Source organism: Chlorocebus sabaeus, chromosome 24 (assembly GCF_047675955.1).
Source record: "Chlorocebus sabaeus isolate Y175 chromosome 24, mChlSab1.0.hap1, whole genome shotgun sequence".
Taxonomy (NCBI): domain Eukaryota; kingdom Metazoa; phylum Chordata; class Mammalia; order Primates; family Cercopithecidae; genus Chlorocebus; species Chlorocebus sabaeus.
This window is the reverse complement of record NC_132927.1, coordinates 34,740,268-34,754,080: the sequence shown is the minus strand read 5'-3', so window position 1 is coordinate 34,754,080 and position 13,813 is coordinate 34,740,268. Positions and strand designations below refer to the sequence as shown.

Below are 13,813 nucleotides of genomic sequence, written 5' to 3'. Positions count from 1 at the left end.
CTCAGGTGAGCCACAGGTCAAAATGACTACGTAGGTTATCAATAAGACTCACCCCAAGTGGAATTCTGAAGAACTGTCCAGAAAGTTATCATATGTAAAAACTAACAATTGACAATATATAGATTAGAAGAAAGAAAACTGGGAAAAAATTCACAATCTTTACAGACTTATGTCACTTAGTGTAAGGGCTAAGAGCCAAGACAGTATGTGATTTACAAGAATGCAATAATTAAATCTTGAGTAAATATTACATTAAATAATGTACATTATACTGCGTTTAGAAAAAGGTGGTATTGTGCAATATGCTTTAGAAACATTTTAATCCAAAAGAATAAAAACCACAACCTCTTTTGTTCCCTAAAATTATTTTATTACTAAAAGAATCACATATATATATCTTCAGTTAGAGGAAAAAAAAAACTACTGTAGATCCAGTACAGAGAATAGATTGGAGGAGGGCAAGCATGGATGTTGAAAGAACAATTAAGTTATTATTGTTATTGCATTAGTCTAGGGGTAAAAGAGAACAGTAGCTTGGAGTAAGATTGGCAGAAAGAAGAAAAGAAACCAAAGGAAGTGGGCAAATTTGAGAGCTATTCCAGTGGGTAGAAGAGAATGGACTGGGTATCTGATTGGACAGGGGGTTAAGAATAATCAAGGTGACTTCTGTGTATCTGGCTTGGACAGCTGAGCAGATGCTGCTTCTATTAAAATGAATTAAGGACAGCCAGGGAAAGGACAGGTTTAGGGGAAAAAGATGATGAATGCAGTCTTGCACATACTGAGTCTGAATATGTACAAGTTAAGATGAAATCCTCGGCCGGGCGCAGTGGCTCACGCCTGTAATCCCAGCACTTTGGGAGGCCGAGATGGGCGGATCACCTGAGGTCGGGAGTTCGAGACCAGCCTGACCAACATGGAGAAACCCTATCTCTACTAACAATACAAAATTAGCCAGGCACGGAGGTGCATGCCATAATCTCAGCTACTCAGGAGGCTGAGGCAGGAGAATTGCTTGAATCCAGGAGGCGGAAGTTGCAGTGAGCTGAGATCATGCCATTGCACTCCAGCCTAGCTAACAAGAGCAAAACTCTGTCTCCAAAAAAAAAAAAAAAAAGATGAAATCTTCATTGGCAGTTTGTTATAAATGTCTTGAGCTAAGAAGAGACATCTTTGATGTACATATAGATATCGAGTCATTATATCATTTTAGATAGGAAGTAGGCCAAAAAACTGTGATGTCATGGATACCAAGCATTCTAAGAAGTTAGGTATGTCAGAGGTACTGACTACTACTCAGTAGTCAAGTAAGATCAAGATAAAAATGTGTTTGGTTTAGTACAAAACTTTGTTGGAGTCACTGCTAACCTTAGTAAAGTTGTTTTAGTTGTGGGAAAGCAAGATACACTATAGTGAATTAAGAGTAAAGGAGAGGTTATGAACAGTGTATGTAACTCTAAGTGATCTGGCCATGAGTGGATGAAGAAGAAATGTAGTTACCTGGAGAGGAAAGCACAGAGGTTGTCTGAAGACTTGTCGAGGAAATATGGAGGGGTTGTCAGAAGGCTGGGAGAGATGTAAGCATGTTTTAAAAAGCTGATGAGAAGGATACAACTGAAAGGAGTAAGTTAAAGATGGAAGAAAGAAAAGAGAGAGTCGATAGTCTCTCTTTTCCTGAAAGGAGGAAGGGAATGAGATCCAGAGCATAACCTGAGAGATTCATCTTATAGAGGAAGACAAAACACTATCAATTGTGCCTCAAGCGAAAGAGAGCAGGCAAACAGGTTTACAGCATGCTCACATCTGAAGCTCCCAATTTCTTTATAAAGTTGTGTGGAGTGGATATAGGATTATCGGTTTAATGGAGGAAATAATGATTTGCCTACAGAAATTGGGAACTGACCAATAGTGCTGAAGGCCCAGTGAAATTTGGTAATCATAAAATTTAGAGTGGTACTATTCTTCCCTATTGTACACCTTCAGAAAATTTCAGGGCTCACATAAGAGATGATATATTCATAGTAAGGCACTTATAATTTCAGAGAACAGTTTTAACAATAGCTGCCTAAAATAAATGATTACATGATTCTTGTATTTTATCAGTTAACTGAGCCTAGTAATTTTTCCCCATTTGAAAAGGTACACATTTTAATCATCAAGATGTCATTTAAATGCTATCAAATCCAAGATTTTTAGTACAAGTCAACTATTTCATATGACCACAACTAAAAAATGAATTGATATAAAAGTGTTTTTTTAAATACATAAAAACATAGCTGTATGTAGCTACATTTGTGTGTACAAATGTGGAATCCTTATTAATCTGATTAGATGATCCTAATTGGGCTAGACTCTTTCTTATACTATCACCATGAAGCAAGACTCTGCTAAATACATAGGGGCATTTTTGTTTGTTTAATGGGCTAAACTTGAAGATTTTAGCAAGTCAGTTGTTATATGATTGCAAGCTAAAGTCTCAATTATTCATGGAAGGTTGGCTTTTTAGGATCTGCTTAGAAATGCAAAATGTTCACATTACATTTAAAATATTCTTTACATTCTACCAATTTAGCATGGTTTTCTTAAGTTATCAAGGATTTACTGTAAGTTTATACCTAAAGTAATCTTGAACGACCACCAACAAATGCCTTTACCATCTACAAAAAGGCATAAATATGCACAAATAACACGATTTAAACATCAAAAATAATATTTATGTTTCCATGAATAAACAAACTCAAGTACTTATGATTTTTTACAATAGTAGAATATAACCTTAGGCATTAATATGTCAGTGGTCCCTAAACAATTCCCAATATTACAGAAATGGCAGTAGTTATTTAAAAATTCACTGAATTCAAATTTTCATTACTAAATAGGAAATTTTTAAAAGCGCCCAACCTATAAGCCTACTTATTATAAGCCAAAATGATTTAAAAAGCTAAGACTGGTCACATTCCCCTTAATGCTCAGTTTTCTAAACAACAATCCATTTTTTTTACCCTTAGAAAACTCTCCTATATTTATCCAAAGTAAATATAAATCAGGAATAAATGAATAATTGAGACGATTACTTATGTTTACATGAACTTTTTGATCAATTTTAAAGGTGAAAAATCCAGTAATATATTTTCTAATACAAAATTTTCTTAACAAAAACATTTAAGTAATACCCATAAAAATATCCCCCAGGGATTTTTTCAATATAATTATTGAGTTCAAGTTTAAAGTAATCAATATACATAAAACCTACTTTCTGTCAGATCCTCAATCTTTTCCCACATAGTAACAGCATGAGATCTATATCTTGTACTCAAATCCTGAACTATCAATACTTAGGAATTCAAATTAATATTAAGGGGAAAAGGTGCTCTTTCTGTAACGTCATAGAATCTCAAATCTCATTAAGGCTACTTAGGATACCCAAAGCATCAAATATAAAAACAATGTTCACTGCCCATTAACACTGCAGAAGTATCTAACACTTGTATGATTCTACTGCATAAAATTTGCTTGCTATACTAAAAACACCAAATGACAGACTAGAGTATTGTTACAGTGGTTTAGAGAATCTCACAAAAGATCTTTTTGATTATTGTAATGTAACATTGAATCTTCATGAAAAGCATAGCATCATTACATTTTGGGAAGACTCTGATCTGTAATGTAATACAACAGCGTGGCCTCACCTACATGGTAAAGGCCCATAATGACTAAGCCAGGTAGGCCATGGCTTATCAGATTTTTATTCATTTTATACCATAGTCATTCCCCTCCTCTTTATTGTATACAGTGCTTTTCAGTTTATCAGTATATTACACTTTTAAAAAATAACTGTTCAAGACAAGCTACAATGATTCAGCAACTAAATCTTAAACCCAGGAGCAAGAAATGCAGCTGATATTTTTCTAAAGCAACAAAATTTCACTCAAGAAAATCTTCCTGTATAGTCAGAGAAAAAGAATTAGTTCAATAATTCAATAAAACATATGCTATGAAATTGACCATCTGAAAAATAAATAATTATATGAATCAGTGCCTAAATTCTGTAATTTTGCTGTTATTTTTCAGTAAATGAAAAGCATCCTGATCCACTTAATTTTAACAGGCTCATAATTTACATGACACATTTTAAGAAGATACTATCCTTGTAAGCTTTCTTACCTTTAAAAATTTATTTACTATTACCTGCAAACAATAGGTAACAGAGCTTTGCCTCTGCTCTTCTTTCTTTTATACTAATGTATACTCACAGCTTGAATAAAACATTACAATATTTATGAAATGAATCATTGTAATAAGACCACTACTTACAATTTACTATTTTATAGTCTCCCTCTGCAACTTTCTACAAAGCTCTTTTAACCCTCTTTGTTTAAAATTTCAGGGTTTTTAGAGGGTGGGGGGGGGGTAGGGAAAATGCATTCCGGAAGGGACAGCAATTAAAAGTATTAGCAAAAATAAAGAGGCTAATCTTTCTTCAATATTGGACAATATAAGATCCTAACTAATGTTAATTTAAAAAACAAAAGCTAAATCACAGATTTGCAACAGTTCACACCCTGAAAATGTGGCCTAATTACCCTGAAAATATATAATCTATAAATAAATACAGATAAAATACAAAATTCACATTTAATATTCTGACTTTAAATCCTGAATTTTGCCAAACTATCTCATTATCATTTTCATTTCAAAATCTATCTTGTTTCAGAAAAATAGCCTTCATCCATTGATATTCTAAAAATAGACTCCTACTGTCTTTTTTACAAGAAAGAATATTTCTTGGTTCTGAGTCCTTCCATATCAGCTACATCATCAATACCTAAAATTCTTATTTAATCCCGTCTTTGGCAATCAAAATGGTAACTAAACATACAAAAAAAAATCTTACCTATATGCTGCATTTTCTTTCAAATGCAAAGTGGTTAGATTCCCCTTCTACTTAATCAGTACAGGGTCTGGACATTTTTCAGTCTGACTTGCAAATATTTGCTTTCCCTCTTAGGGCATAGCATCCGCAGGGTTATACAGCACTACTTACATTCTCTTCCACATAAAAATCAGACATTACATGAAAGGAAAAGAAAGACAGCCCATTTCAAAGCATCTGGCAAACCTCCATTGGCAACCTGCCAAGCCTCTGCTAAACCTTCCTGTCTTTCCGAGCATGCTCACTTAAAACCAACAGCATGTTACTATGGCAACTCTGTAGGCAGCCTGTAAGTATGAACCGCCATTCTGATTTCAGAGTGTAAAATAACCAAATACTGCAGGGGAAGTAAAAGGAAGGAAATAGCGTATGCCCTTCATCACATACGAGTATACTCATTTCATTTCATAAATTCGTATTTGTGTATTTAAAACAGAAACATCCCACATTTTTCCAGGCAAATATTTTTCATGCTCAAATAGGTCCCCCTTTTCAGTAAATTCATTGTCTTTGTCTTGCCCCTAAGCCCTTTTACCCCATAACAACCAAAAATATACTAGACAGTTTACCCCATTTGATACAACACTGCAGAATAGACAACAGTATTCATATAAGCAATCATGCAGTATTCCATGGATGATTTCCTACAATTATATGTACATTATAAATGACATGGCAATATTACTAAGAAAACCATTAGGACTTAGAACATACAATCTAAATCTTTTCTACGATTTACCAAATTGCCAAATGAAATTGTCTTTGGGGTTTGGATAGGATTTTTTTTTTTCCCTAATTATCCTTGAAATATTGTGAAATGTCTGAAAGAGGTTTTAAAGTTGAGACAGGCCAGACCTGGGTGCAAATCCCTATCCTTCCCATTTTAGTTGTGCCACCTTGTGAAAGTTACTTAACTTTTCTGAATCTCCCTTTCCTTACCTTTAAAGTAGGATAACAACAGTTACTTTATACGGTAGTAGTTTAAATGAGTTAACACATATAAAATACCTAAAACTTTTTTTTTTTTCCTCCTGGGTTGTTTTGGAAAACACCCCGAAAAAACCAGTGTGCACTTGTTGATTAACTAACCTGAAAAGTATTTTCTTGTAACCTCTTACTAAAAATTAGTTCTGATTTGCACACTATACTACGAGCCAAAAACCTTCCTCAACACCCAAATCAAGCAATGCTAGAAATGGAAACAAATAATAGAGAATCTAAACAGAGGGAAAAATATATGAAGGTATTATTTTCACTAGAGAATATTAAGATGTTTTTATTTGTTACAAACATGAAATTACACCTACCACCTCTTCTTCTGTCTTTTTGACTTCCTTTTCCTTTTCTTCATCATTTTCTTCAGCTGCGCCATCTTCATCATCACTACTGGATGACTCAAGGATTTCACTTATATCCATTTTCCAATTATCAGGAACAACTCTAGTTTTTAAGAAGATGCTTGCTTTCTGAAGCCCTAAGAGTGAAAATGTACTTCAGCAGTTGCTTGGAATTAGCAGCATAGAACAAAAGAAAAGGCATGGCATTCAGAATCAGAAGATCTGAATTCAAATTCAGCTGTCATTTATAAAATGATACAGTAAGCTTGAACATATTTCATAAGTTACAATGTTATATAAAATTTGTTATTACTTTACAGAATACTGTGAGACATCTTAATGGTAAAATATGAAAAATTAAACTTATCTAATAATCACACATCAAATATATCTAGATATTAAAAAAAAATCAAGTAAGAGTGGTTATCAACTCTAAACACTTAAAATGGTGGCACCAGAGAGTATCAGTCGTGCTTTATTTGCTATTTTCCATATAGAGCCACAACATAAAATAATAGGGTAATTCATCCTTATTTTACCTGGTTTACTGGAGAGCTCAGATTCCGGTAGATTGAGAATGTCTACTTCCTTAATGTCCTTTCTTGCTATAGAGTAACTAATTATCAAGAAGAAGGGGAGGAAAATATTATTCAATACAAATTATTACTTAAATAGTACATGTTGACATATAGAAAAATAAAAACCTCAAAATCAAAATATTGCCTATAAAATGTTTTTAACTTACTCCTTAATAAAAGGCAAGAAGAGGTAATACAGGCAAAGCTAGTTATCTTAATTCTGAAGTTTTATATACTCAAAGTACATTGAGGGCCTCACATTCACAATATTTCAATCTATACATTCCTCCTACAGATAGTACGGGGTAATTTATATCAGCATGATGTTTTCAACACTTGTAGACAACAATGTCTACTTTAATATTTGTGAAATTTATTTTTCATTTTAGTAAAAAAGCACATTTACTAGATAGTAATACTGAAATATTTTTACCACTATAAGATATATTATAGTATTAAATTTTTCACAGAGAACTATAACTCAAAAAAAATTTTTTTTTTTTTTTTTTGAGACGAAGTCTTGCTCTGTCACCCAGGCTGGAGTGCAGTGGCCGGATCTCAGCTCACTGCAAGCTCCGCCTCCCGGGTTTACGCCATTCTCCTGCCTCAGCCTCCCGAGTAGCTGGGACTACAGGCGCCCGCCACCACGCCCGGCTAGTTTTTTGTATTTTCAGTAGAGACGGGGTTTCACTGTGTTAGCCAGGATGGTCTCGATCTGCTGACCTCGTGATCCACCCATCTCGGCCTCCCAAAGTACTGGGATTACAGGCTTGAGCCACCCCGCCCGGCCAAAAACTTTTTTAATTTCACTTTTTTGATCACAAAGCAGAGATGAGGTTAGGAAAAAGTTTTTATAAGTCTGGATTTTATTTTTTTTGAGACAGAGTCTCGCTCTGTTGCCAGGCTGGAGTGCAGTGGTGCGATCTCAGCTCACTGCAACCTCTGCCTCCCAGGTTCAAGTGATTCCCTTGCCTCAGCCTCCCAAGTAGCTAGAACTACAGGCATGCACCACCATACCCGGCTAATTTTTGATATTTTAGTAGAGACGGGGTTTCACCATGTTGGCCAGGATGGTCTCGATCTCCTGAGCTCATGATCTGCCCGCCTTGGCTGGGCGTCAGCAACCACGCCCGGCCCAAAAGTCTGGATTTTAATCATGAAAAAAGTCAAAATAATTGCCCTTGTAATGTAGATTTAAAAAATAAGCTTCAGGCCGGGCAAAGTGGCTCACGCTTGTAATCCCAGCACTTTGGGAGGCCGAGACAGGCAGATCACAAGGTCAGGAGATCGAGACCATCCTGGTTAACACGGTGAAACCCCATCTCTACTGAAAATACAAAAAATTAGCCAGGCGTGGTGGCGGGCGCTTGTAGTCCCAGCAACTCCGGAGACAGAGGCATGAGAATGGCATGAAACCAGGAGATGGAGCTTGCAGTGAGCCGAGATCGCGCCACTGCACTCCAGCCTGGGCAACAGAGCGAGACTCTGTCTCAAAAAAAAATAAAAAAAATAAAAAATAAAAATAAGCTTCAGAGTTAATAATAAATGTCACATACTACACATGATGAAAATATAGAATTTTACAATTAAGGAAAAAAATAAATACCATGCTTTGCTAAAAAAAAACCTTAATATTGTTCTCACATAATGTTGTTCACAGATTTTATACAAAATGTGTTAGTGAAAAATACCCTACATTACAAAAAGTCAAAATGTATTAGGTAACAAATTCTCAGTTCATGAATGATTAGACTATTAAAAATAAAGTTTTGGTGGGGGAGCGCTCTATCATTGTAATTCCATATTTTTTCCTCCCATGTAACATCATTAAAGAATTCATTACTCACAATTTAGAATCAATAAATGATCGAACTAAACACTGATCCTTTTTCACTGTGATGTCATCATTACAGCTGGGAGATATTACCTGAAATATAAAATAAGAACAGATTGATTCCTATTTCCTGTGCTCAGAAAAAGAATATTTTTCAAAAGAACAATTCTGGATCCCCTAACTTCTCAGATAGATCATCTTTTACAAAAAACAGCTTCATTATAAATAGCCCCTATTATTAAGGAATTACATACAAAAAAAGATACCCTTATATATTTTGTTTAGCATATTGGTTGTCTAGAAATTTATTTTATCCATAGTCATTAGATTATAAAATGAATAATTAATGAAATACAGGGCCAGGTCTAGTGACTCATGCATGTAATCCCAGCACTTTGGGAGGTCAAGGTGGACAGATAGCTTGAGCTCAGGAGTTCAAGACCAGCCTGGGTGGCATAGTGAGACACTGTCTCTACCAAAAATACCAAAAATTAGCCTGGTGTGGTGGTGTGTGCCTATAGTCCCAGCTACTCAAAAAGCTGGGATGGTAACATCAGTTCATCCCAGGAGATGGACGCTGCAGTAAGCCAAGATCACGACACTGCACTCCAGCCTGGGCGACAGAGTAAGACCCCATTTCAAAAAGAAAAGAAATATAAATTAAAATGTGACCAGCACTTTAAAAATATCAGGATTTATTCTAAGCTAAATTATTGTCAAAAACTAAATTGTATAATCTGTGATGAAAATTTGGCATATAATTTTTAAAAATATACTTGAATAAGAATTTTTTGAAATCTGGTCATAAAAAAAAAAATCTATGTTACCTTTTTTAACCAAGATATATACAATCGTTAGTAATTAAAACAAGTTAAAACATGAACAAAGAACTTTTTAATTTCTTAACTTCTGAAAATAGTATCTTAACAGTATCATTGGTAAATAATCTCTGTATCCTTTATAGAACTTCTTATTTTTAAAAAATTGCTTAAATGTATCTGCTCATGCTCTCCCTAATGCTAGCCTCTCTCTGCTACATTCCAGCACCATTCACAGACCTTTGTGCACTGATGGAAATGTTCTGTATCTGCACTGCCCTATACAGTGGCAGTGAGTCACATGGTGCTAAACACTTGAAATGTGGCTGGTGCAACTGAGAGACTGAGTTTTTAATTCTATTTTATTTTAATTAAGTTACATTTAAACTTAAATGGCCACACATGGTTCATGGTTATCATACTGAACAGTGTATATCCAGATAATTGAATATTCTTGGCAGTCACATCAGCTGTCTTAACACCAGATGGAAGTATTTTTTGTTTGTTTGCTAGGTGCTGGTAATTATTAGACTAATAATATAGCCGTGCCAACCCTCAAGGAGCTAACAGTGTACTGGAGGGGCAAACATAAAAAGATGCACAAAAAGAACACAATGGAGGATAAGTACAGTGATACCACTAGCACTTAATAATATGAAAACATTGAGGAGGGAGATTTTGCCTAACCTGGGCAAGGAAAAGGTATGGCAGGAAAAGCTTAAAGTAAATTTTAAAGGATGAATAGGCATAATCCAAGGTCTAATTACCTCACCTATGAACTATTTAATGGCCTTCAAATAGATTCCTGCCACCTCCAGTCTTTCTAGTAACATGCCATTCTTCATTCACATTCCTAAACATGTAGCTCAAATAACATCACTCTTCTGGAAAATTCTCTGCAGAATTATGCCCAAATTCTTTAGGTGAACTTTTAAAGACCCTTCCACCCTAGAATCAAATTATGTTCACAGGTATATTTTCTATTATTCTCCGACTCACATGTAATATTTAGCCAAAATGGATTCCCAGAGCAAATAGTTCCGTGAACAAACCCATTCCTTTTTTTTTGAGACGGAGTCTTGCTCTGTTGCCCAGGCTGGAGTGCAGTGGCATGATCTCGGCTCACTGCAAGCTCCGTCTTCCGGGTTCACATCATTCTCCTGCCTTGGCCTCCTGAGTAGCTGGGACTACAGGCGCCCGCCACCACGCCCAGCTAATTTTTTGTGTTTTTAGTAGAGACAGGGTTTCACCGTGTTAGCCAGAATGGTCTCGATCTCCTGACCTTGTGATCTGCCTGTCTCGGCCTCCCAAAGTGCTGGGATTACAGGCATGCTATTTTTTTTAACCTATTTTTTTGTTTCCTCTAGTGAAGCTTTGCCTACTATCTTTAAATCTTTCAAAGCTCAGCTCAAAAGCACCTGCTTTGTGAAGGCTTTCTGTATTTTCCTCAAATAAATGTAATTTCTCAGGCCAGGGAGTCCTCATATTGAACATATACTATTTTATATTACTGTTACTTGGATTATTCTGTACATTATACATAAAATCACCAAATGTAAGAATAATGTCCTACTCATTTTTTATTTGCAATATCCCCTGGTAAATGATAAATCTGAATAAATAAAAGAATTTATTTAAAAAAAAAAAATCTTGGCAAACCTAAAATCTGAATATTCTGCATCCAAATTCCAAATTACTTATTTTTCTATACAACTGAAAGGTTCAAGGGACTTTCAGACTTTCCTCATATAAATTAAATCTATTATCTATGAACTGAGTAATATATTTACATGCACACAGAAACCTAAAAATAAACTTTCAGCTCTTTACAGGATTATAATCTAATTTGAGATACATTTTGTGCCACAATTATTATTAGAGATAAGTGATACCAAAATTCAAAGGGGCATACTTATGTTAAGAGTATTTAGGGCCAGGCGCAGTGGCTCACACCTGTTGATTCCAGCACCTCGGAAGGCCAAGGTCATCGTTTGAGCCCAGGAGTTCGAGACCAGCCTGGACAACATGGCGAAACCACGTCTCCACAAAAAAATACAAAAATTAACCAGGTGTGCTGACGTACACCTGTGGTCCCAAGCTACTCAGCAGGCTGAGGTGGGAGGATCACCTGAGCCCAGGGAGGTGAAGGCTGCAGTGAGCTGTGATCACACCACTGCACTCCAGTCTGGGCGACAAAGACCCTCTCTCAAAAACAAAACAAAAGAAGAGTATTTAAGAGAGACCCTGCAAAGAAGGTAGGACTTGAGTTGAACTTTAAGAGATATTTAAGAGGGGATGAGGAAGTGGAGGAAGAAGTAAAGGAGTAGGAAGAGAAGAAAAAAGACATTAATTTCCAATTATTTTTTACTCCTCTCCAAAATAATTCTCTTGTGTATCTCTTCTTCTTACTCCTTCTCTGGGTAAGCAAAAATTAGCTTTCTCTACCAACCCACCTAAAAGTTGTCATTTCTAAAATCTTCCTTAAAATGTAGGTGAATCCCTCCTTTCCATACATCCTTTCTTACTCCATTCTGTACCAAATTTTTTTTATTTACTATACAATCTTTAATAACTATGTAATCTCTTACATGTCTACAGTAAGCTTCTTGAAGGCAATACATTTAAGCCTCTTCTAAAGAACTTTGAACAAAGCTGAACTCACCGTAGAGCCTCAGTAAATGCTAATTAATTTAAGGCAGGGATAAAGGCTTAGAGGAGTGATGTATCCTACATATGGGGCAGTTAAACAACTTGAGTATAGTTTATACTAAAAATAGGAAATAAACTGAGAGCCAGGGATGGCCTCAAACATCCATTTAAAAAAATGCAAAACTGATCAACTAGGCAGACACACTGAAGGTTTTCTATTTCTGAGAATGGGACAATCATGACTAAATTTATATTTTAAAAATATTTCTCAGCCAGGCATACTGGCTCATACCTGTAATTCCAGCCCCTTGGGAGGCCAAAGTGAGAAGACTGCTTGAGCCCAGGAGTTTGAGACTGGCCTGGGAAACATCGGGAGGCTACATCTCTACAAAAAATAAAAAATAGCCAGGTGTGGAGGCGCATGCCTGTAGTTGTAGCTGCTTGGGAGGCTGAAACAGGAGGAATGCCTGAGCCTAAGAGGCTGAAGCTGCAGTGAGCTGTGCTCACATCACTGCACTCCAGCATTGGCAACAGAGTGAGACCCTGTCTCAACAGAAAGAAAAAAATATTTCTCTATAAAAGTTAGTGCTGGAAAATTAGTCTGAATTAATAGAAAAGAAAGAATTCAAGAATCAAGTTAAGGGAACCCATGGTAATGGGAATACAGTAAAAAGCCATTGGACATATTATGAGGGAAGAAATACAAAAGAGCTAAATAAAAGGCTATATAGAATTTAAAAAAGAATAACCAAAGAAGACAGTGAAGTATTCTGGACCTGACTATGATTATTCAATTTAAAAAATCTCCAATAAAGTCCAAATTTGTTTAATATTTTCAAAATATTTTAAATGCTCTTTAAAAATCCATTTTAAACAAATATTTAGATGGCTGATTAACTTGCAAAGAAACTTTACCTACCAAAGCAGGGTACCACTCAGTCCTCTCAGTTGCAGACACCACACTTACAACTTTTCCTAGTAATTCATCATTGAGACGGCGCTTGTCTTCATCTTCCTCTTCACTACTTTCTTCTTCCTTTTCATCTTCGGTACTAAAAGTTAGAATAACTTGATCATTATCCTAACACAAATAATTATTTGATACAGAGTATTGTGAATTAAATATAGTCAATTCAATTCCTAATGGATTACCCTGAAGTAGTAGCCTCTTCATTCTTATTATAATTGAAGACATGGGTCCTTCCTTAGCCTCACAGAAGTATGTAGTCCTGAGCTGTCTATGGTAACTCTGAGTCCAGTTCACTAGATCAATGAGTGCTTAGGCTTAGGCTCTCATGCCAACACCAGCTGGGACAGAAAAACCTAATTACAACACCATTAAATACTTATTATGCCAAATACTTTTTTTTTTTTTTAAGATTGCCTTTCTATTTTTATGCCAGATAACATAACTTTAATTTTCTAACTGGCTACGAAAATATCTGGCTGTGAAAACACCCATAAGGGTTTACTTAAGGTAACTTATCTGGGTAACTAAAGTTTACCCTTAAGTGTCAACAAATTTTAAGCATACATATTTATATACATGTGTGTGTATATGTATGTGTGTATATATATGTACATACGTGTGTGTGTGTGTGTGTGTGTATATTTGGAAATGGAGTCTCGCTTTGTCACCCAGGCTGGAGTACAGTGGTACTATC

General features: G+C 35.6%; 1 protein-coding gene across 4 annotated transcripts in view; it reads right to left on the bottom strand.

The window, feature by feature from the left end:
• ARID4A (AT-rich interaction domain 4A) overlaps nt 1–13,813 on the bottom strand; it is a 75,621-nt gene that overhangs the window by 36,790 nt on the left and 25,018 nt on the right. For 3 of the 4 annotated variants that reach the window (XM_007986808.3, XM_007986810.3, XM_007986809.3), the window contains exons 8-11: nt 13,069–13,201; nt 8,696–8,775; nt 6,810–6,886; nt 6,241–6,407 (exon numbers count right to left, since the gene is read on the bottom strand). In XM_007986808.3, coding sequence (XP_007984999.3) covers nt 6,241–6,407; nt 6,810–6,886; nt 8,696–8,775; nt 13,069–13,201 — 457 coding nt within the window. Of the gene's footprint in view, nt 1–6,240; nt 6,408–6,809; nt 6,887–8,695; nt 8,776–12,441; nt 13,033–13,068; nt 13,202–13,813 lie in introns of those variants that run through there. The other variant, XM_073011026.1, reaches the window with a different exon arrangement.